The sequence below is a fragment of the Fringilla coelebs genome (assembly GCF_963513975.1).
Source record: "Fringilla coelebs genome assembly, chromosome: 9".
NCBI lineage: Eukaryota > Metazoa > Chordata > Aves > Passeriformes > Fringillidae > Fringilla > Fringilla coelebs.
The window spans coordinates 9,722,506-9,745,939 of NC_140067.1; the positions used below are offsets into that span (position 1 = coordinate 9,722,506).

At 61.7% G+C, this 23,434-nt stretch overlaps 1 protein-coding gene across 1 annotated transcript; it reads left to right on the forward strand.

Annotated features, from left to right (window-relative positions):
- Window positions 1-2,715: 2,715 nt before the first annotated feature.
- Window positions 2,716-23,081, forward strand: PTCH2 (patched 2; the record flags this gene model as incomplete). The annotated part of the gene is given in 28 exon segments (XM_084210961.1): window positions 2,716-2,785; window positions 2,788-2,915; window positions 2,917-3,019; window positions 3,226-3,474; window positions 13,196-13,385; window positions 13,498-13,567; window positions 13,806-13,897; window positions 15,860-16,055; window positions 16,146-16,267; window positions 16,533-16,680; window positions 16,910-17,041; window positions 17,122-17,277; window positions 17,402-17,494; window positions 17,581-17,706; window positions 17,786-17,904; window positions 18,000-18,405; window positions 18,489-18,801; window positions 19,041-19,183; window positions 19,271-19,451; window positions 19,910-20,193; window positions 20,722-20,859; window positions 20,985-21,127; window positions 21,397-21,496; window positions 21,877-22,122; window positions 22,273-22,659; window positions 22,719-22,732; window positions 22,780-22,924; window positions 23,067-23,081. Coding segments are annotated over 28 exon segments (4,509 nt in total).
- Between the last annotated feature and the right edge of the window lie 353 nt (window positions 23,082-23,434).

The window sequence follows — 23,434 nt, forward strand, 5'->3', positions numbered from 1 at the left end:
GCCCTGCCCTTCCCAGCTCCCACCGCATCCTGCCAGCTCACCCCGGCATCATCTCCCTGCGGCAGGGCCGAGGGGCGAGGGTGGGCAGAGCCCCGGGTAGCCCCCGTGCGAGGCTCCCGAAGCCTCCAGTGCCACAGAGACACTGCGCAGGGTGGGGGCTGCGCGGAGCCATTTGCCTTTAATTGAATTTATTTGTTACAACCCCAAACAATGTAAAGCAGGCTTCTCCCAGGCTCCAGCTGCCTGCCTGCCCATTAAAATACCATCTAGAACAGCAAATCCCCCCTCCCGCCTTGATATAAAACAGCCGGTCAGCAAGAAGCGGCAGGAGAAGTCTCCCTGCGTGTGAGCCGAGCCCCTGCTCCCCATCCTGCTCCCCCAGGGCCTGCAGGGCTCCCAGTCCCCTTTCGGGTGGCTCCGGGAGAAATAAGTGCCCTGCAGGGAGACTCAAAGCTCATCTCTGTGGTGTCAGGGCAGGGCAGACTGAGCCCCGTCCTGCTGTTTTCCAGTTGGTTTTTCAATCCTCAGTGGCATGGCAGGATCTGGCCCTGTCACTGGTAATGTCACTCCTGCTGCAAATCTTGGGATCCCCAAACCAGCTGCCCTTCTGCCGAGCCCTATGGCCTCTTGCTTGGGGTGCAAGTCACCACATGTGACAGTGCTGCCGGGGCACACAGGTCCTGGGGGACAGCTGGTCCCTGGGGACCACACTGGCAGTGGGAGGGCAGTGGAACAGGGGTGCATGGTGTGGAACAGGCAGGGGTGCCAGGGGTGATCCTGTCCTGCCTGGTGCTCCTGTGGCACAGCACCCTGGTGCCAGCGTGTGTGAGACAGGATGGGGTCATGGAAGCTGGCCCTGTAGCACTGGGTGCCCATGTCCTAGGGTAACCGTTGGTACCCTGGGATGGGGCAGAGCCAGCTCACCCCCAGGCACTGGCAGACACTGAACAGGTCTCCATGGGCCATTCCATGACTTTTCCAAGGATATTGATGACATTTCCCAGGGTGCAGGGCGGAGTGGGAGAGCCCCAGGTGGAAACCAGTGATGACAGAAAGGGAGCCGATGGAGAACATGGGGAGGGGGAACCATCTCTGCTGGAAAGGAGGACTACAACTTACATTTTAAATATGAAGCTGATAAAAAGCTGCAGCTGCCCAGCAGTAGTGCGGGTCCACCGGGAAGGGGAATGGTGGAGCTGTTAATAGCAATCAGGCTGCAGAAGTGCTGAATAGCCGTTTCCCTTCTGTATTTGGGGACACGCCAGATGCTACAGGCCTATCGCTGGACGAGGGAGAAACCCTTTACGTGCCACTGGGGCCCAGGAGAGCCCGGCAGCAGCAGGCTGGGCTGGTGGGGGCTGTGACTGAGGGGGCATGGAGAAACTGCCCCAGGCACTCCGTTTATTTATAGGGGTGTCCCCCGCTTTTGGCAAGGGAAACACCAGGTTGAGCATCTTCAGCATTGCTCCAAGGTAGTGATGGGGGATTGCACACGGGGTGGGTGCTGCTCCATGTTGGCTTACCAACCTCCCTGGGTGCCCTCAGCAGCTCCTTGGGGCAGCTTTCCTAGTGGGAGCAGCAGCAGGTCTATCCAATAAAGAACTGAGAAGGGAGTGAAATGAGCAGAGAAACAATCCTAAACGCCCCACAAATGTTGGGTGTCATTTATCTCTGGCTCTTTTGCACTTCCTGTGCCCTATGGATGGGGTTTTTGTGCCCCTGGCTTCCAGCTCTGGGGTGTTGTGCTTGGCTCCCCATGGCAGGGGATGGGACAGTGCTTGTGGGTACACGCAAGGAGTGGAGTGTCTTCCTGCCCCCCACTGTGGCCTGGGGGAATATCTGGCCTTTGGGGAGGGCAGCTGGTCTGGGGGTGGGTGGACACCCTGTTTTTGTGGGGAGGGGAAAGGGGGGCGAATATTGCTGGGAAAAGGTATTAATTGGGATGCCTGGTCCTTTGGGGGAGAACACCTGGCCCTTGAAGAAGGGGTGCCCATCCCTTGGGACGGCTGTTAGAGAGATGCACAGACTCTGGAAGAACATTGACTACCCCTTGATATGCCTATAAGGGTGCTGCCAGGCCCCTGGGGAGTGGCCACAGTGGGATATCCAGCCTCTAGGAGGGCTGCCTATCTCTGGGGAAGTAGCTGTAGAAAGATGCCTGGCCCTGGAGGAGATACCTGGCCCTTGGGGTGGCTCTGGGGGACGTCTGCCCAGCACTGGGGAGAAGGAACATATGGGGGAATGCCTGCACTGAGGAGGGCGGCTGGGGAGAGGGGTGCGTCCTCGAGGAGAGGCTATGTGCACAACACCGTGTTCTCGAGACACGCTTAGGAGGGATGCCATTCCTCGGGGCATCTCCAGGGGGCTGCCTAGCCTTTGCGGGGTAGCTGTGGAAGAAGGATGTAGGGAATACTTTACTTTGTCTGGTGCCCATCCTCGGGGGTACAGCTATGGCGGGGGAGTGAGAGGGCTGCGTACCCACCCCGGGGACGCTTACAGGGGGGATGCCCATCCCCGGGGCTGTCTGTGGGGCGCTACCGGGGCCGGGGCCGGAGGTGTGGGGTAGCCCCGGGCGCGGGCCGTGCCGGTGCCCCGGTGCCGCCGCCGCCGCGCTCCCCCCCGCGGCGGGGCCGGTGCGGTGCGGCGCGGGGCGGCGCGGGGGGGAGCGCGGTGTGTGGCCGCCGGCGGCGGGCGCGCCGTTGCTTAGCAGCGGCGATGGGCGCTGCCGCGGCGGCGGCGGCCAATGGGAGCGGCGGCGGCGGCGCGGCCCCGGCGCCCCCCGCCCCCGCCTCCCCTTTAGAGGCGCGGCGGGCGGCCGGCGGCGCACACACAGCCCTCCATCCGCACCGGCACCGGCACCGGCACGGCCCCGCCGCGCGCATGGGGGCCGCCGCCGCGCTCGGCCCCACATAACGGGGGGTGCCCAGCCCCGCCAGCCGCCCCGCCATGCCGGCCGAGCCCCCCCGCGCCGCGCCGCCGCCGCTCCGCGCCGCCCGCCGCAAGCCGCTGCCCGAGGTGAGTGAGGGGCGAGCATCGCCCGCTCTCGCGGGGGCTGCGGGCCGGGGAGGGGAGTTCGGAGAGCGCGGAGGAGCCTGGGGCGGGCCGGGCGGGCGCGGGGACCCCCGTGTCCCCCGGCTCGGGGAACCTCCGGCACTCGCGGTTCCGCTCCGAAGCCGAGTGCGGCGGCCGCGGGCATCCCGCCCCGCTGCGGGTCCCCTTCCCCAGGCAGGGGCTCTCCCCTCTCCTCTCCCGGGCTGACCCGATCCTCGTCCCCTCCGCAGGGCAGGGCCGTGGGCCAGAGGACCCCGCTGTGGCTGCGGGCCCGCTTTCAGGCGCTGCTCTTCGCCCTGGGTTGCCGGATCCAGCGGCACTGCGGGAAGGTGCTCTTCGTGGGGCTGCTGGTGTTCGGGGCGCTGGCCGTGGGACTACGGGTGGCCTCCATCGAGACCGACATCGAGCACCTCTGGGTGGAAGGTAAGCGCGGCCCTGCGGGCTCGGCCGCCCGTGGGAACGGTCCCGGTCCCGCTCCCAGCCCCGGCTTTGTCCCCCACGCGCGGCGCGGAGTGCGGGGCCGGCCGGGAGGCAGGTGACAGCGCGGGAGCGGGGCGGGACGAGGAAGACGAGGATGCCGCCGCCGGGCGTCCCGTCACCGGGGCCGCGGAGGACGGGGCCATGGGTGCCCACGAGCCGGGGTCCCGTCTGCGCGGCCGCTCGGGCTGCGCCTTGCGCGGGTGCGCGGTGCTGGATTGAAGAGGGACCCCCACGCGTGTCCCTGCGGGGGTCCCCCGCGAAGGTGCTGACACGTGCGACGGGGATGGTGCTGGACACCCCCTGCCCGGTGGGAAGAACCCCCGGCAGCGGCCGCAGCCCCGCACCGAGGCAGAGCTGGCGCCGCGGAGCCGCCAGTCCCGGCACGGGACCCCGGCCCGGGGGGAACGGGAGCGCGGGCAGGGTCAGGCGGGAGCAAATCCCCGTTTCCGAGTGGAAGCGGCTGATCCCCCTCCTTTGTTATTAATAACTCCAGCGTGGATTTTTTCTCCCCGATCCCTGCAACCCTGCTTCACGGGTCTGGGATTTGCTTTTCCTGCGCCTCACTTCGGCTTTGGGGGGCCCCCGGGGGGGCAGCACCCCGAATCTCACCCCCGTCCGTGCCGCCGGGCGAGGCGGGAGGATCCCCCGGGCGGGGGTCCCCGCGGGGTGCTGTGCAGGGGCAGATGTTGCTCAGCGGAGGGGTGTCAGCCATCTTTGTGCGGGAGCGCTGCCTCCTCCCCCACGCCCCGCTCCCTGTGTGGTCCTCAGCTACTCTTGGATTTGGTTCAACAATAGAAGCAACTTTGCTCTCCCACCCCCTTTTTTTTTTTTTTTTTTTTTTTTTTTAAATTTAAAAAAAAGAGCTCTGCGCTCCCTGGCTGCTTGCACACAGATGCACGCACGGACCCCTGCCCAGGAATGCCCGGCTCTCCCACCTGCTCCCCACTCCCCAGGGAAGTTTGTCCCCCCTCCCCAGATCTCGTCTCCATCACCCCCTTCCACTGCAACACGTAGCAAAGAAATCCAGTGATACCTCCCGGTCCAGCCAGCGCCTGAGCTGTGGCTGCTGAAGGAGGGACGTGCTCCCTCCGTGGTTCCCTCACTCTGGGTCGTGGCTCCGGCTCCATTGAATTTTTATTGTGCTTTTGGGGTAGCAAGGAGTCAGCGTTTTGTAGAACTGTGGCCAGGAAAGCGGTTGTGGTTGTTCCTGTTAAGGGGAATGGGACTCGCGGCACATCAGGGTGGAGAGCGGGATGGGGAAGGGGCCAAGCCTGGGGACGGCTGGAAGCGCCCAGAAACCCGGCTTTTCCTGTGCCCCACTGAGCTTCCCTGCTCGCACGGCCGCAGCCAGCAGCAACTGCGGCTGCTCTTGGGGGATTTCCCCCACGCTGCGGTCTGGCTGTAATGTGGGTGCCGGGGGCCTCTCTCAGGAACCTTCGCTTTCTCATGGCTTCTCATCTTCTTCAGTGTCAGGAGTTGGATTTAATTTTTTTTTTTTTTTGCTCCGTGGTGAAACACCGCTGACGTGGGGAGTCCTGCCCCTTCCTGGGCAATGGGTGCGCTGGGCTCTGCGCACAGCCCCCGCTCTGGATCTGTGGTGTCTGCCCGAGGACAGTGTGCGATGCCAAGGGTGCTGCTCAGAGCCCCCTTGTCCTTCCTGGAGGGCTCTTCCCCCGGGAGTGTGCACTTGGGGCAGACCCCTCTGTGCCTTGCTCCTGGGTGGCACAGCCCCAGCGTCCTCAGGCGTTGGCACAACCTGCGGCCACCAAGGACGCTGTGTCTGAGATGGCTTTAGTCCCATGGGGTGGCATGCCTGGGTCAGGATGTGGAAGGAAGGTTTGCGGTGACACTTTCAGCCTCGTGTATCAGCTGTGGGGCTGCCTCCCTTCCCCATAACCATCTGTAGGTCCCTGCCTCATCTCCAGCCTCAGCTTCTGCATTTTCTGGCAAGATCAAAACATCCCCCACATATGGCCAGCCCTGATCACTGCACCCCATCCTGCTGGTGCGGGGATGGGCGTTATCTATCAGGGGACAGGAGGGCCTGGGATGCCTCTGGAGAATGGAACACAATTGCCCAGACTCTGTGGTTGCATCCAGAGCACTTGAAGCTGCTTTGGGATTTTTCTCAGCCCCTACTTTCTCACGTTCCCATGTATGTGGCAGGGTCAGAGTGTGTGTCCTCTGCAGAGCCTGGTACCACTGTGGCAGGCTGAAGCAATGCAGTTCTTGCTCCTTGGCTGGCATATCCCATCCGCTTGATCCCAAGTGTTTGGGATCCCCAGGGTGCTGGACACCTGAGTTCCTGCCTCCTCTGGGTCTGTGAGATGTTTGTGGGGCTGTGGCTCATCCCAGCCCTGAGGCAGTGCTGTAGGGTGTCTGAGGGGCAGGGTGTGTGTGCAGGGAATCCCAGGCCCATCATCCTAGCCCAGTGGGTCCCATTTCAGGGGCAGGGTGGTTTAAGGTTCCAGGAAGCCTCTGCTGACTGCACCCGACCACTTGCCACTGCCTAGCCAGGCTGAGGGATGCGGGTGGTGATGCTCCCACCCACAAACCACCCCGCCCAGGTGAGGTCCCAGCGCTGCAGGAGCAGAGTGTGACCCTGTGCCAGGCAGTCCCCACTGCAGGCTGAGCTCTGCTGTCTCAGAGCTGGGATCGTGGTGAGCAGGGGAGAGAAGGGAGCTGCTTCCCATGGGAGCATGATGCTGATGTTCCATCCCCCTCCTCCCCAAACAGGGGAATAGGGTGGGCAGCCCGGCTTTGGCCCCATGACTGGGGTCGGCTCTCGGGCCACGCTGATGGTGTGTTCTCCTGAGCCTCGGCTGTGACCCCGGCCACTAGTGGGAAAGCAGAGGCTCCCCTGTCCCACTTCTGCAAATGTCCTTAGACCAGGGGGCTGGCTGAGGGGTTCTTGCAGTGTTCTGGGGTTATGCCTGACCCGTATCCCTGTTTGGGAGATGGGAGGAGGCTGTGTCACCCCATAAATTGGACTCGACTGTGGAAATGTTCAATTAGGCTCCTCCGAAGCAATTAGCCACTCGGAGGCTTTGCAGTCCCGGCTAGCGGCGAGTGTTGAGTTACCTCTAGACACCTGGCAGCTGTTCCTGGCTCTCCCAGGGCGTCTTTAGGGCCAAGGGGCCGGGGAGGCGAGCTCTGGGCAGGCAGAGCCCTGGGTGGTGAATGGGTCTGCCTGATTTATAGCGCTGAGGGCTGGTTCAAAGGAAGGCCGGGTTAATTCCTAACCGGAACAGCCAAGCGCCCCGCACAGCCGTCGCGCTCTCAAAGAGCTGCTGAGTCTCCCTGGAGAAGACCCTGTCCCTTTCCTGGAGGGGTCATGGGCACCCCGAATATGCTGGTGGGATGAAATAGACACATCTTAAGGGGGTGAGGGAAATTTGCTCTCTTTTTCTCATCTTGGGGCACAAAGCTGAGACACCCCCAACCCTCTTGGCAGTGTCTTCTGTCCTTCCTTGACCTCTGCAGCAGTTCTTGGCACAGGGCATCAGTCCCTCGGCACCCAGGACAGGGCTGGGATGCAGCCTGGAGCTCCCCCCGCGGCAGGCCAGCGCGGAGAGGAGGTGCTGGCTGACTCTGTTTGCAGAGAGGGGCATAGGGAACGGGAAGGCCCCTACAGGAAGCAAAGGATGGGATTGAACATCCTCAGCCCTGTCTGTGTGGCCTCTCTTCCCGGCCCCTGTCCCCACTGTGCTGGGTGGGTCCCGTGGAGGGGTGTGGGGCAGCAGCAGTGGGGGCGAGAGGGATGCCACAGCCGTTCCTGGGTGGGCACACAGAGAGGTGGGTGGTCTCCTTGCTGGGTGGGTGGGTTTGTGGCGTGGGATGTTTGTGCAGGGGCTGAGAAAGGAGCGGGTGAATTTGGGGGCTGTGTGTGGCTGGTGCTGACAGGTTGGGGGGCTCTGATGGCAGTTTGTCCCCATGTCTGGGGCAGCAAGATGCCTGCTGGGATCTGCCCAGAGCTGGCTTCACTCCTGTGGGGTGGCTCCTGGACTGCCATGTCCCTGCTCTGTCCCAAGATGGGTGTCCTGTGGAAGAGGGTCCCCATTTCTCTTGGAGTGTGGTGACACAGGTATTGCTCTGCAGGAAGGAAAGGGACAGCCCAGGGTGCCTAAGGACTGTCTTGACTGGCCTGGTGGGATTTTTCCTTCAGCATCCTGCTGTCCTCTCTGTTTGCAGGGTCTGGGTATCTGTGGGGACACTGTGCCCCCATCCTCAGGGGCTTGGAGGAGTGAGGAGCAGCTGGAGTGTTGCTGCCATGAAGTGCTGAGGTCCCTGTTATCCCAAAAATCTGCCTGCCTGGCTCTCCCCTCTGCTCCAAAGTCCCCTCTGGCTCTGAAAGAACCTTTCTTCTTGAGAAGGGGGGGAGGGAAGGAGGCTCACCCAGTAGCCCCCCACCCACCAGAAGATGGGGTCCAGGCAGTTCACCTTTATTTATTTATCTTTGGGAGGTGAGTGCAAAACCTCTAGCTCTTCCTTTTCCCTTCCTTGACAGCTTGGTCAGCTTTTTTGGGCTGGAAAATTTTGCTAATTAACCCAAAGAGACTGGAAGACTTTACAGATGGCTGCAGCTTATCTGCCCCTGTCCATTTTGCTTTCCTTTTCAACTTATATATTTTTTTATTTCCTAGAAAGTATTTTTTTTCTTTTTTATACATATGTTTTTTTTAACTTGGACATATCTACGGACTTAGGGAACGGACTCTTTTTTTGTGTGTTTTAAATGTTATTTGGCGGCTGGGAGGGGGCAGCGCCAGGGCCCAAGAAGAGGGTTTTATTATCTGCCTCTCCCTCGGGCCTGGAAAAGTGGTCTGAGTTCAAAAAATTCATTTCTTGCCTGAATGAAGCCAGCAATGTGGAAAAATTTCACCATTCAGAGGGGGATGAATGTATGTTTCAACCACACATTAAGTGACATTAGCAAGCAGTGGAGTGCCTAATGTGGCCATTTTTCACAGCAGCCAACAGAGGGGGTGATTAGCATAATTAGTACAGGCAGCCCTATACATATGGAAATGGCAAATGCCTAAATGCCAACACCAGTGGAAATTTATGTCAATGCTGACAGGAGTCTTAGCGGTGAATAGTTCCCAACTGAATCCCCTCTCTCCCCCCCCCCCTTTTTTTTCCCCCTCTCTCTTTTTCGGGGGTCGCGCTGTCCCCTCGGCGCTGGCCGGGGCGGTGCGAGCTCCCGGCTGCCCCCCTCGCTGTGCTGGGAACCGCCGCCCCCCGATTTGGGGTAATAAAGACATTAATTTAGCTTTGCCGTTAAACAAAAGGGTTCGGCCGGGGCCGGCGGCTGGGGAGCTGGCCCCAAACGGGCCCTTTCAGCCCCTCCGCCGCTGGCTTTTTGAAGGCATCCCCGTCTTCTGCCGCCCCTCTTGACTTAGTTGGGAGCCCCTTCCGTGGGGCTGGCTTTAGCTGGAGGTGCTGGGGCAGCGCCGAGCCCTCGTCCGTCCCTCGGTGCTGCTGGGGGCACCCATCTGCCACGCAGCTGCCCCCCTTCCCGGGAGCAGCCGCGGGGTGAATGGGGCCGGGAGGACGTGTTTTGACAGGATGGGGCCGCCGGGCTTTTGGCGAGGCTGGCGGTAGCGGCCGGGACAGGTAAAAATGGCTCTTTCAGTGTGCCCTGGGCGAGACTTCCTCCGGAGCAGCATGGGTCCTTTCACTGCCTCCCTAATCCAGCTAATCCGCCCCACAACACTTTGAAGGTGGCCTCCGGCTTGCACGCCGCTCAGCACGGGGAAGCTGCAGCCGAGGGATGCTTGGGGCGGTGCCTCGGGACCCCCTCCCACCGGGATGCGGGGTAGTGCTTGAGTTGCAGGATGGTTCTGGCATCCCTCCGAAGCCCCGGGGGCTGTGATCGCCCAGGGCAGGCATCTCTGCCAGCAGGATGTGCTCGGTCTGCGTTTGCCCCCGTGGGTGCCTCTTGTAGCAGGGAGGTGCTGCAAAGGGGGTTCCCCATGGGGATGGCTTTTCCCAGGGGATCTCAGCCTGACCTTGCCCCACTCCCAGCTGTGCCTTTGTGGAGGTTCCCAACCCTAGCATTGGGATGTTGTGCTGTAGACAGGGAGCTGCTCATCAAGTCCCTTGCTAGTGGGCCCAGCTGGAGCTGAGGTCAGGACTGCAGCATCCCCTGTGCACCAGCCGAATCTGCAGCTCATCATTTGTTGTCACATCCCGTAGCCCCGTTACACCAAGTGGGACAGGGCCTGATTTTGGGGGCCAAGTGAGAATGTGTACCCAGGAGTGCTCCCTCCCTGTCATCCTGTGCCACCCAAGTCACTCAAGTGGTGACAACACTGGCAGTGCCTGGGTGCCATCTGCACTGTGGTGGCACTGCTGTTGACCGTGACCTCTCCCCAGCCTGATGGGACAGAGTGGTCTTTGCAGCATGTGTTTCCTGGGGAGGCAGTGGTACCTCTCTGTGGTCCCCGGCACCTCCCACATCCCTCCCTCGCCTTCAGACTTGCCAGGCAGGGAGGGCTCGGTGTGGGGCTGGCAGCCTGCCCGGACCCACTGCCCTCCCCGTGCCACCCAGACGTGCTGCCCTGGCACACTCAGCCTTCTGCCCCCCACCCCTGGGTGCTTGGAGACAGGGACAGGGCGCCGCGGGGTTTGTTCACCTCCCGCCCTGCCCTGGGAAAGCGTGGTGGGAGGTCCCCTTGCTGTCATAACCAGCGGGGCGGCTGCAAGGGGGCCAGCCCTGGGCTGGGGGGGCTTTGCAACTGCACTGTGGGCAGAGGACCTGGCATGAGCTCATCTGACTCCAAACCCTCTGAGATGAGTCCGGGAGGTTCTGGCTGCCGCTGGGGAGATGTGGAATGAGCTGGGATCAGACCCTTCCTTCCCAGGACAGCACAGGGGCTGAGGCTCTGTCTTGGCTGGAGCAGCTGGAGGGCACAAGTTGGTCCCACTATGTGAGGGTGAGCTGGCTGCAGTGCCGTGGGTCCTGTGCCAGGAGGGTTTGGGGTGCAGTGGCAGGGGAATGGCTCAGGCAGGGTGGCCGGGAAGGGGGCAGGGAGGCTCCAGCCCTGCTCTATAATTTTGTGGCGGATGCTGTAATTACGGAGAGGGCTCCCCCGGCATGGCCCGTGGATGGGAGGCAGCCGCACACGCAGCCACCCTCACTGCCAGGGACCCTGTCCCATCCTTAGCATCCTCTCTCCCTGCTGGGGCATGGCAGGGGCCTGCTCTGCACCCCAGGTGTTTGGAGTGCGAGTGGCTGTAGGGTCCCAATCCACCAGTCCAGCCAGAACTGCTCTGAGCCTATACCCACAACCCCCCCAGCGTGAAACTCCCAGCAGTGGTACCAAGGAGCAGTGCCCAATCCCAGCGAGGATGCTCCTGCCTCGGGGGACCGTCCTGCCTCCAAGCCCTGCTGTTGGATTTCGGAGGGAGCTGGGGGTCCAGGGCACTGAAGCCAAGCCCTGCCGGGGAGCAGAGCAGGCTGTTCGTAAGCAGGACCGGACGCCTGATTGGAACCAGAGAGCCCTTTGCATGAAAAAGCCAAGGGCTCCCTTTGTTAATTGGAATTAAAAAAAAAAACAACAACAAAAAACAAAAAACCAACACAACAACAACAACAACAAAAACAAAAAGGAAGAATTTGCATACAGTTCCTCATTAACGTGCTCATTGTTGGTATGGGGGTGCCCCCCCAGCCCCCTCCCGGGCCGGGGGGCTGCGTGCGGCGTGGGGCGTCTCGCCCCGCTCCCGGGCTGGCCGGCCGGCGGGCGTGCGCCCGTTTGAAGTGTCCTTGGCAGCCCTGTGTGCGCTGCCTTGTCTTTTCATGTTGCTCTTTGGTTAATTAGGGTGTTGGAATTTGAGGCTTCCTCACGGCCTTTGAAGCTTGCTGACGGCTCGCAGTGCCCTGTTCCAAATTAACACTAATTACAAGGGACGGCTTTTTATTTTCTCTCTTCTTCCCCCCCACCCCCCTTTAATTTTTCGGGGGGCTCGCCCCCACCCCATGCTTGCAGATGTGTGGCTCCTCCCGCAGCCGTGCTGGGCGGAGATGCCGGCAGGGCAGGGCATAGCAGGATGCATCCCCCGGGAGCAGCGGCGCTGCCGGGCACCCCCTCATGGCGGTGTCCCACCTCCCGCCCGGCTTCGGCGTGGGTGGCATGGCTGAGATCAGAGCAGCTTGGCGCACCTCCTGACCGACCTCCCAGCCTGCTGGGAACGGGATGGGCGTCCCAGTTCCCCCGACACCCACCCTCCCTGTGTCCTCGTCCCCTCGCCCTGGGTGCTGCTATCCCCTCTGACACACACACAAAAGCCGCGGCCACGTCCCCCCCCTCCCTGTCCCTGGCACAACCTCTATCCCAACTGGCATCTGATGGACACCAGCTGCTCCGTGGCCCAGCCAGGAACAATAAAGATGCTTTGCCCTCCCCGTTCCCAAAAAGCAGGGAAAAAAAACCAAAACACCAACCCATATAATAAGTCATTAAAAGGGAAGATTCTGCTCCTTATTTGCGGTCTCGCTTTGGCCTCCTCGGTGCTGGCGGAGGGCCAGGCCCGCCGGGGCCCCCGCCTCTTGCTGAGGGAGCATCCTGGTGCAGATGAATCGTGACCTCCCCTCGCTTTCCTGGGGCTGGGCAGGAGCTGGCCTCACCCCTGCCAGCGGCACTGCCTTGGGAAGCATCCCACGCTGGGCATCCTGGGGTACCCCAGTGGGTGGCACTGGGACAGGGGCTGCACCCCAGATGTGCCAGGGCAGCCTCCCTCCCACCCTGAGCAGGGCAGCCAAGGGAGGGGTTTCAGGATCCACTTCCCACCCTCCTCTGGGCTGTGTCGCCTCCCATTTGCTATGCCAGGAGGGATGGGAGCCCCCCATTTGAAGGGGATGGGGACAGCTGTCCCTGGGCTGGTGCTCAGCCATGCGAGAGACCGTGCAGGGTTTGGTCCCAGCCCCAGCCACGCTGGCTGGGAGGGGATTCCTCTTCCACGCTGAGGCAGCCGCAAATGGAGTCGGTGGCTTCAGCTGGAAACCTTGGCCCTGCTGTGCTCGGAGCTCTCCTGCTGCCAAAGGGGGACAGATCCCAGAGCCTTGGCAGGGAAGGGTGATGTCCCCAGCACCACCTCCCTCCCCTGTCCCCAAACCACTGCTGGGGCAGCCCACAGCTGCAGGGACTTTGGGATGCCTGCCTCTCCCTGCGCTCCTTCCCTGCCTGCCTTGGGGTGCCATGGAGGAGCTGGGCTGTGCTGGGGTGCCCCCAGTTTCTCTTCCTGTTTGTGGGCTGGTTTTGGGCATCTGCAGCACCCGTCACAGTGCACAGGTGGAAGCGGACAGGTTGGGTCCACTTTGCTTCACCAACCATTTGTCTGTGGGTTTTTTCTGGTGAAAGTAAAGCCAACAAGCTGCTTTAGGGCTAGGTGCAGTGTTGGTGGGAAGGGGGATGCCTGGTCCAGTGTGTCCTGAGGTGGTCCCTGTTTGGATCCCTGGGGTGTGAGCACCCAGAGGATGCAGCAATTGGGGAACCCCACACCAAAAGCCCCTGTGAGTGATCATGGCACCATCTGATGCTGTGCAGGCTTGATTCTGCCCGTCCCATTCCCTGGGCATCCTGATGGGCGGGGCAAATTGGTGGGATAGGGGCTCTGCCCGCCCTGGCACTGACAGGGCACATCGTGGTCCCCTCCACAGCGGGCAGCCGGGTGAGCCAGGAGCTGCGCTACACCAAGGAGAAGTTGGGCGAGGAGTCCATCTACACCTCCCAGATGTTGATCCAGACCCCGAAGAAGGATGGTGATAACATCCTGACACAGGAGGCCCTGCAGCTCCACCTCGAGGCGGCCTTGGCCGCCAGCAAGGTTCAAGTCTCACTGTACGGAAAGTGAGTCCGGCTCCAGATGGGGGACGGGGACCCCTGCCGTGCACATCCCTCTACCCTTGCCATGTCCCCTGTGGGATATGCCCATTCTCAGCTCCTCCTTCTGCCTTTCCAGATCGTGGGATTTGAACAAGATCTGCTACAAGTCGGGTGTCCCCATCATTGAGAATGGCATGATCGAGAGGGTAAGTGCTGGTCATGGATGGCCTCTGGAGCCCCGGGGGTGGCTGTTGGCCGCGGGGTCAGTCCATCCGAGAATGGCAGTGGTCGGGCTGTGGTGGGGACAGGGCTTGTCAGCTCCGGCTGCTGTGAAGGCACTGCTGGCTGGATGTGGGAAGGCACAGGTTTGGGAAGTCCAGCAAGGTGTGGGGAGACTGGGGGGTCTGATCCATCCCTGCTGACCCCTCACATCTCCTCCTACAGATGATAGAGAAGCTGTTCCCCTGTGTGATCCTGACACCGCTGGACTGCTTCTGGGAAGGCTCCAAGCTGCAGGGAGGCTCAGCCTATCTCCCGTGAGTGTGTGTGAGGAACTGTCCTGGCCTATGGGGACCTTGGGTGGGAGCAGGAGCTGGGGATGCTGCCGAGGGTCTGTGCTTGACCTCCCTTTGCAGCTTGGCTCTGCCTGCTCCAAGGTGCTTCGATGCTGCAGCTTGTCCTGCTCGGCCCTGGGTTGGTCCCACCACCATTGCCATCCCGCTGGGTCAACACCCTGGGGACAGGTCCCTGTCCTCCCCTGCCTGGCCTTGGTGGCACAGGTAGGGCTACACCGCTGCAGGGGGGCTGCAGCCCACAGCAGGAACTGTCCATCCCATCCCATCCCATCCCATCCCATCCCTCCTACTGGCCAGGGATGGGGGATGGGGGACAGTGGCTGTGCCACAGGCAGGTCCCTGAGGCTGTAGGACCCCTGGCAGTGCTTTGTGGATGCCACGATTGTGAGGGGCGCCCACCCTCCTGAGCTGTGCCCAGGGGCACGGAGGGCACAGAGTGCCTGGGCTGGGTGGCGAGTGACTCCCAGCCAGCTCCTCACACCGTGGTGGTGGGGCTGGGGACCCCGGGTTGGGCCGGGGAGCCTCCCCCACATTCCTTCTGTTTACACGTGTGTTTGTCCGGGAGAGCTGGGGCGGCTTGTGCATTGTCAGCAAACGCAGCCCCGTGCTTTCTCATGCTAATGCTGCTCTGAAAGCTGCCCCTTGCCAAATAGATGAAATAGTGGCCTTATTCAGGCTGCTGCGGACGGGAGGAGGGGGAAGGGGCCGCAGCCTCCCCAGCCAGGACTAGGGGGCTGGTTTTGCCCCCCCAGGAGCTCAGGTTCTCCCCATCCCAGGCTGGGGAACTGCCGAGAACAGGAGCAAGCGGGGCTGGGGTGGCCGTGCCAGATGGGATGCTGGTGGCATTGCCTGCCGGGTTGGGCAGCGTTCTGCGACTGAGGTCTGTGGCAGGCAGGGTGGCACTGGAGCAGCCATGGGACTCATCTCTCCGAGCAGCCGAGGGAGCGGTGCCCGGGCGGGCACCCCGGCTGAGTGCCGGCCGGCCCAGGGGGACTCGTCCCCCTTTTTAACGCCAAGGGGTGAGCGGGGTGGGAGCTGGGAGAACAAAGAGCAGCAATCTATGGAAAGACAAAAGGATTTGCCCTGGCTCAGTGAAGCAAGCGAAAGCAGATAAAAGGGGCTCTCTTTGGAAGCAGCAGCAGCTCCGGTTGGTATGTGGGAATCTCGAGCGGCCGGCTCTGGCCCAGCCAGCCTTCATGAATTATTAGGCTGTGTTTCTCCCCAGAGCCCACACTTGCTCGGGGCTTTTTCTTCCTCTCTTTGGAGCGCTGGGCTGGGCTATTGGCTTTTTTGTGTGTCCTTTCTGTCTTAAAAAAGAAGCTGAGTGAGGCTGGAAGCTGGCCCCCAGCTCCCCAGGCTGGGGTGGAGGGAGCAGAGCATCTGCAGGCAATGGGAAAAACCCTTTTCCTGGGTACCCAAGTCCCCTGCAGTCCTGCTGGACCTCCAAGAACCCACTCCACGCCCAGCTCCCAGTATTGTGCTGAGTCCCCAGGACCTCTGCTGAGTCCCAAACTCTCCATCTTGGGGGAAAATGGCAAGAAGGGCTGTAAGGGATGCCGGGAGCTATTGCCTGCCTGCTCCCCTCTATCAAGATGTTAGCCCACGGGCAGTAATCGGCCTGACTGCTCACACAAAGCGGGGCCAGGCAGCAGGGCCGGCTCCCCCCGCTTTGTCCCGGACTAACAGGATCAGGCACGCTACTTGACTCGGGGCACGGCCCGCTGTGGAGCACAGGGCACGGGGGATTCCGCGGGCGGCCCCGGGAGGGGGTAAGGGGTGTGCTGGGGACTGAGCTCATCTGCATGCCCGCATCCTGCCTGTGAGAGCATCCACAGCACCCCTGGCATGGGCTGGCAGTGGTGGTGGTGATACTCCGTGTGGGTTTTGGCATCCCCCATGACCCCAGTGCTGCTCTCTGCCCAGGGGCCGCCCGGACATCCAGTGGAGCAACCTGGACCCTCTGCAGCTGATGGAGGAGCTGGGGCAGTTCACATCCCTGGAAGGCTTCAAAGAGCTGCTAGACAAGGCAGAGGTGGGACAGGCTTACATGGAGCGGCCCTGCCTGGACCCCCGGGACCCCCAATGTCCCTCCAGTGCCCCCAACAAGCAGAGCCAGCAGGTGGGTCACAGTCCATGAGGACCAGGAGTGGGTGTGGGAGTGTGCTCTCCTGCCTGCCCCACAGTCCTGACACCTCCCCTCCACCCGCAGAGCCCCGACATCCCGGCCGAACTCTCGGGGGGCTGCCACGGCTTCTCCAGGAAGTTCATGCGCTGGCAGCAGGAGCTGATTTTAGGCGGCACGACCAAAGACTCCCAGGGCAAGCTGCTACGGTAAGAGCTGCTGTGGTGTGGGCATCCCCAGGCGTAGGGCAGGATACCTGCCCTGGCTGCAGGAGGGGCTGTGGGGCTGTCTCAGAGGCTGCTGAGTGTGTGGGGCCAGTGAGCAAGGCAGCACTTTGGAGCAAGGAGGCAGGATGCCTGGGTCCTCTCCTGGCTGTCTGTGGTGGGGATGGGTGCCGTGGGGTGGGGGATGGACCCATTCCTGCATCCTGGGGTGCTGCAGCCGGTCCCAGCAAGGTGCGTGCCTGTCCCCCAGCGCCGAGGCCCTGCAGACCATGTTCCTCCTCATGAGCCCCCGGCAGCTCTATGAGCACTTCAAGGATGACTACGAGATCCATGATATCAGCTGGAGCGAGGAGAAGGCAGGAGCCATCCTGGAGGCCTGGCAGAGGAAGTTTGTGGAGGTGAGCACCAGGAACAGCCCCCACATGGGGCTGGGCAGGGGTGAGCCTGTGCATGGCATCCCTCTGTGCTCTGGTTTTCATGTGGCCACGGTTCTGGCACTACTCTCTTTTAGTCCAGTGCATCCCTAGGGACTGTCAGTGGTGATGCTGGCACACTGAACGGCTCTGGGGTGGGTGTACTGTAGAGCAGGGGGCTCCTGACTCCTCTAATGGGATGCACCTCTGGCAGCTGGCACAGGACTCCATCCCTCCCAACGCCACACAGAGTGTCCATGCTTTCTCCACCACCACGCTCAACGACATCATGAAGTCCTTCTCTGACGTCAGCGTCATCCGGGTGGCTGGGGGCTACCTCCTCATGGTACGTGTGCCCCTTCTCTCTGTCCTCTGCCATCCCTCCATCTCCCCCCAGGCCCCTGCTAACCCCCTGTGCTCTTGCAGCTGGCCTACGCCTGTGTCACCATGCTGCGGTGGGACTGCTCCAAGTCCCAAGGGGCTGTGGGCCTGGCTGGGGTCCTGCTTGTGGCTCTCTCCGTCGCCTCTGGCCTGGGGCTTTGCTCACTGCTGGGCATCTCCTTCAATGCAGCCACCACCCAGGTATGTGCTAGAGGAAGAGCTGGGTACTGTGACAGTGGGTGGGACCCTGAGGGCTCAGGGGTGGCCGAGTCCCCTCTCAAGTGGTGGTCTTGTCCCTCTGCTCATGCCAACTGCTCTGTGGCAGGTCCTGCCTTTCCTGGCCCTCGGCATTGGGGTGGATGACATGTTCCTCTTGGCTCACGCCTTCACCGAGACAAGCCAGCACATCCCCTTCAAGGTGAGCACTGAGCACTGCCCAGGGGCTTCTCAGCCTCCTCCTTCCTCCCCGTGGTCCCTCTCATCACCCCCTCCCTGTCCCTGCAGGAGCGGACGGGTGAGTGTCTGAAGCGTACGGGGACCAGTGTGGCTCTCACCTCTGTCAGCAACATGATCGCCTTCTTCATGGCAGCCCTGGTGCCCATCCCTGCCCTGCGTGCCTTCTCCCTCCAGGTAGGGCCACGGTCCCTTTCCAGGGGATGGGAAGGGATGGCCAGACCCCGCTCTGATGTGTGTCCCCCAATACCTGCAGGCTGCAGTGGTTGTTGTGTTCAACTTCGCCATGGTGCTCTTTGTTTTCCCTGCTATCCTGAGCCTGGACCTGCACCGCCGGGAGAAACGCCGGCTCGACATCCTCTGCTGCTTCTACAGGTACTGGCACTGGGCTGGCTGGGTCTGACCCTGCAGCTCCCTAGATGGGGTGACTAGATATCTCATCCTCTCTCTCCTCCACTCTCTCCATGCAGCCCTTGCTCCTCAAGGGTCATCCAGATCCAGCCCCAAGAACTTGCTGATGCCAACGACAACCATGCGTGCCACCCATCTCCTTATGGGCACCCTGGCATGGCCACCAGCACCCAGATCACCACCACTGTGCAAGCCTTCACCCGGTGTGACCCCTCAGGCCACCACATTGTCACCGTCCTGCCACCCACCTCCCAGGTGTGCACCTCACCTGCCATCCTCCTGCCGCACAGTGACCCCTTGGGCTCGCAGGTCTTCGCCCCATCCAGCTCCACCCGGGATCTGCTGTCCCAGCTGGATGAGGCCAAGGGTGGCCGGGAGTGTGTCCCCCTGCCCTTCTGCCGCTGGAGCCTCGCTGATTTTGCCCGGGAAAAGTACGCCCCTCTCCTTCTGCGCACCCGGACCAAGGTGAGGGGGGACAGCCCTGCTGGTGCTACTCAAGGTGCATGGGTGGCACAGGACTCTTTCTGACCCCCTCGCTGTCCCCGCAGGTGGTGGTGGTGGTGCTGTTCCTGGCACTGCTAGGGCTGAGCCTCTATGGCACCACCATGGTACATGATGGTCTCTACCTGACGGACATCGTGCCACGGGACACCAAGGCACACGCCTTCATCTCGGCCCAGTTCAAGTACTTCTCCTTCTACAACATGTTCATTGTCACAAAGGGTGGCTTCCACTACCCGGGTGCCCAGGCTGCCCTGCTGAGCCTGCACCAGGCCTTCAGCACCGTCAAGTACGTGGTGCGGGAGGGCAACCGCGACCTGCCTAAAATGTGGCTCCATTACTTCCAGGACTGGCTGAGAGGTGAGGGACATGCCTCTTCTCCATGACCTCCCTGCCTGACAGTCCTCTCCTCAGCCTGCATGCTCCCCACTGACCTGGGAATGCCTTCCCTTGTGTGCAGCGCCCTGGGGAGCACTGGAAGCTGAGCCTTGGGGCTTCTGTGTGCCCATCCCTCTGGCACCTCACTCCCTGGGTCACATGGGGTGGTGTGCAGGGTGGCGTGTCCCCAGGGATGCTTACCCCCCATTCTGTATCCCCAGGGCTCCAGGCCACCTTTGACAGGGACTGGCAGGCTGGGCGCATCACCCATGACAGCTACCGCAATGGCTCCGAGGATGGGGCACTGGCATACAAGCTCCTCATCCAGACTGGCAACAAGAAGGACCCCTTCAACTTCAACCAGGTGAGTGGTGACAGGGCTGGGCTGACTGGGCTGGGCTGTCTGTGCCCCAGCTGCCCAGCTCATGCCCACTCCTGGTCTCTCCTGTAGCTGACCACGCGGCGACTGGTGGATGAGAATGGCATCATCCCCCCCGACACCTTCTACATCTGCCTGACGGTGTGGGCCAGCAACGACCCCCTGGGCTTTGCCGCCTCCCAGGCCAACTTCTACCCCCCACCCCCCGAGTGGATTCATGACAAGTATGACACCACGGGCGAGAACCTGCGAAGTGAGTGAGCATGGTGGGCTCCTCAAGGTCCCCTCTGCCCCCAGCATCCTCCTGCAGAGTACCCCATTCCCCACACATTTTTGCCCCGAAGAGAAGCCCCTCACATGCCTCACCCCATCTGGTAAACTGCCTTGCTTCCCAATGCTTAACCCTTGTCCTCTTGCATCCCACACCCTGAGCATCCCACTGTACATTCTGTATGCCTTTAGCAACACACGCCTGCTCCAGCCCATGAGCGTCTCACTGCAGAGAGTAACCCACTAATGCACAAAAATCCTACAGGCAGAGAAATGCTTTGCCCTCCTCCTTGACCCCAGTCTGTTCCCTACACACTCCCCAGACCTGTGGTAGCCAGCCATCATCAGGCTGCCCTCAGGCTGGTGTGACTGTGGTGCTCTCCTGCTGCCTGTCCACCCGTACTGGCCATACCCTCATGCTGCCTGTGATCTCCTCACCAGTCCCTGCAGCCCAGCCGCTGGAGTTTGCCCAGTTCCCCTTCTACCTGAGCGGGCTGCGTCGCACGTCCGACTTTGTGGAGGCGATTGAGAGCGTACGGGCCATCTGCCAGGAGGCTGCCCAGCGCCATGGTGTGCTGAGCTACCCCAGCGGCTACCCCTTCCTCTTCTGGGAGCAGTACATCGGCCTGCGGCACTGGTTCCTGCTGGCCATCAGCATCCTGCTGGCCTGCACCTTTCTCGTCTGCGCCTTGCTGCTGCTCAACCCCTGGACCGCCGGCATCATCGTGAGTACGCACCTGATGCACAGGGATGGCCCTGATGGGTGGGGTCAGGGACATCCAGCCTTTCTCCCGTCCTGCTGAGTGGCCCTGGGTACCTGCTTCGTGGGAATTGGGTGATGGAGTGGCCAGGGGCACCCTGGGGGGAAGAGATGTCCATATGAGGGTGGCAGTGGGTGGGGGACTCCTGTAGGGAGGGATCAGTTATATCATTGATGAAGAGAACAGGGTCCCTGGATACATCCATGCAGAAGAGTGATGGGAGCACCCGTATGGAGGTGGCAGTTGTTGGGGGAGCCACATGGAGGGATCAGGGAACCTGTTATGATGGGAATGTGTGTAGTGGGCAGGGGTTCAATGACATCCATGCAGAGCAGGGTGAGGGCTACCCCAGAAGATGGGACAGAGGGACACCCCAAATAGAGGGAAAAGGGTTGGTGAGGTGAGGCTGCCCTATATGGAGTAGGATCAGGCTTGCCAGGGAGGGGGGACAACCAATCAAAGCCATCTCTCGTTGACCCCACCACCTTTCAGGTCTCCATCCTGGCCATGATTGCTGTGGAATTGTTTGGCATCATGGGGCTGATGGGCATCAAGCTGAGCGCCATCCCTGTGGTCATCCTCATTGCCTCGGTGGGCATCGGTGTGGAGTTTACTGTCCACGTGGCCCTGGTGAGTACAGGCTAATTCCAGTTCCCACTCCCTGGCACCCTCACCCGCTTGGCCATGTGCTAATGGGTGGATCATCATGGGTGGCACATGGGGACAGCCCCGCATGACATTTCCATCCCACTTAGGGCTTCCTGACAGCTGCGGGGAGCAGGAACGTGCGCTCAGCCGCAGCCCTGGAGCACACTTTTGCGCCTGTGATGGATGGTGCTGTCTCCACCCTCCTGGGCGTCCTCATGCTGGCTGGCTCTGAGTTTGATTTCATCATGAGGTGAGCACTGAAGAAGGGTAAATCAGCCACATGCTGGCCTACAAGAACTTTGGCAGTGGGGGCTGGTGGGTGTGGTGGTCCCCCCTGTCTGGCAGTGGGGATGTGGGGTAGCTGGTGAGCACATCTTGCTGAGGACTGCCATTCCATCTTGCCTGGAGGCTGTGGAGACATGGCAAGGCCAGGGGGTGTGGGATAGGAAGCCATGTTTGCGATGGGACAGGTTCATGATGGCTGTGCCTGCTTACCCCATGTGCCTGTGGCCCCCTCAGGTATTTCTTTGCGGTGCTGACCATTCTGACGCTGCTAGGGCTGCTCAACGGGCTGGTGCTGCTGCCCGTGCTGCTCTCTGTCATTGGACCACCCCCTGAGGTACAAGACCCCTCCATCCCACCTCTCCTTCATCCTCCTCAACCCCGTACCCATGTCTCCATCCCACCTTTCACCCCTTATCCATCTTTGCCTTGTCCAGTCCCAACCTCATCTCAAAACCACCTCAGCCCGTCCCTTGCCCTGTACCATCCCTCTTTTACCTCATCCTTTCTCTGACCCATATCCTCCTTGCCCCATACCTACCTGACCTTGTTCCTGCTTCATTCCACACACAACTTCCCCCATCCCTCCCTGACTCATTTGATCCCATCCCTGCTTCACCCGGCATCACCCACATCCCCATCCTCGCATCAACCCTTACTCCCTACTTCTCCATACTCCTCTGTCCCTGGCTCCTCTGACCTATCTTCTCTCCCCAGGCATCCCTGGTGGATAATGGCCCCTGCCTACCCCCACCAGAGTCGGTACCCCCATGTCTGGGCCCTGGGGGACTGTACGTCCGGCGCGCTCCAGCCTGGCCCGCCACTTTCCCTGAGCCCTCCGACACGGAGCACTACACAGAGAGCGTAGGGCCAGGCAGCCCACGGGGACCCTTCGTTGTGCCCCCTGCCCCAGCACACATCCTACTGGAGGCTGGCAAGGACCCCAGCTTCCCCCGCATCACTGTGAGTGTCTCTACCCATTGTGGCATTGCCAACTCCCCTGTATCCCCAGGGAGCGGGTCGTGGAAAGAGCTGGGGGATGGGGGCTGGTGGTGTTGCCAGAGAGATGCTCAATATGATTGGGGACCCTCATGCTTCATTCTCCCCCTCTAGGTGCTGAAGCCCTACAAGGACAGCCTGGAGGTTCAGGGGAAGAAAGAGGCTTCTGGCCCTCAGCCTGCAGCCCCCCTGCCCTTCGGGGAGCCGTGCACCACGCTGCCCCGAGATCCCCCGCAGCCCTGCCCACCGGGCACCCGGCTGGCCCCCCCCGCAGCCCTGCCCACCTACAGCACCCACCTGCAGGGTCCTGCCGGCAGCTACACCACTGTCACGGCCACCGCATCAGTGACAGTGGCCTTGCACCCCACACTGCCTGGCTCCTACCCCACCTTCAGCCCTGAGGGCTTCACCAGCAGTGAGCGGGACTGCCTGGATGAGCCCAGCACCAGCAGCACCGCTGCGCCCGACACCTTTGAGATGCAGAACATGGGACACCACGGGGCAGGTGCCTGGCGCTAGGTGAGCTTGGGGACGCCCTACCCCGGGCTGGTGCATTGCAGTGTGGGGGTGCGAGGTGGGTGTGGAGGGACCCAAGTGACCCCCAAATCTCTCTCCCTGCAGATTGCTGGTTCCTGGGCAGAGCATCTCCCCAGCACCCAGTGGGCACAGGAGGGTGCAGAGCGGGGTCACCCGTGTCATGCTGCTAATCGCTGGAGCGCTCTTGGCCGAGGAGGACCGGCCCCCCTGCACCCTGCAGCAGGGCTTGGTAGGGCAGGCTGGCACTTCTATGCAAGCTGTGTGCAGGCCAGGCCGTGCCCGTGTGTCCCTCACCCGAGGCTGTACCGTCGGTGCCGTGTCCCATCGCCCAGGGCTTGGGGTTATCCTGCCCTGGACTTTTTGCCCCCCAGAAATGGAAGCACTAACTCCCCCCTCTGTTTCTGGAGCTGCTGGCAAGGTGGACTCGGTGCCATGCCAGCTCCCCCTCTGTGGGGTCACTGCCTGCTCCCCATCACCTCCTCCTGGGACCACCCATCCCAGGCCATGAGCTGGGGTACCCCAACAGGGTGCCCTGATGCCCCCTGCTCTGATAAGGGGGTAGCCCCAGAGCCAGCTATGCCCTGGCATGCCATGGGCAAGGCCTAGGGTGGGCACCCCCACCTTTATTTATTGCAAAGGGAAACTATCTATAGAGAGATATATATTTTTAAGCTTATTTTAAAAGATTTATTTCTCAGCCTACAGCCTCACCCGGCTGCCCAGGGTGCAGGCAGGGAGC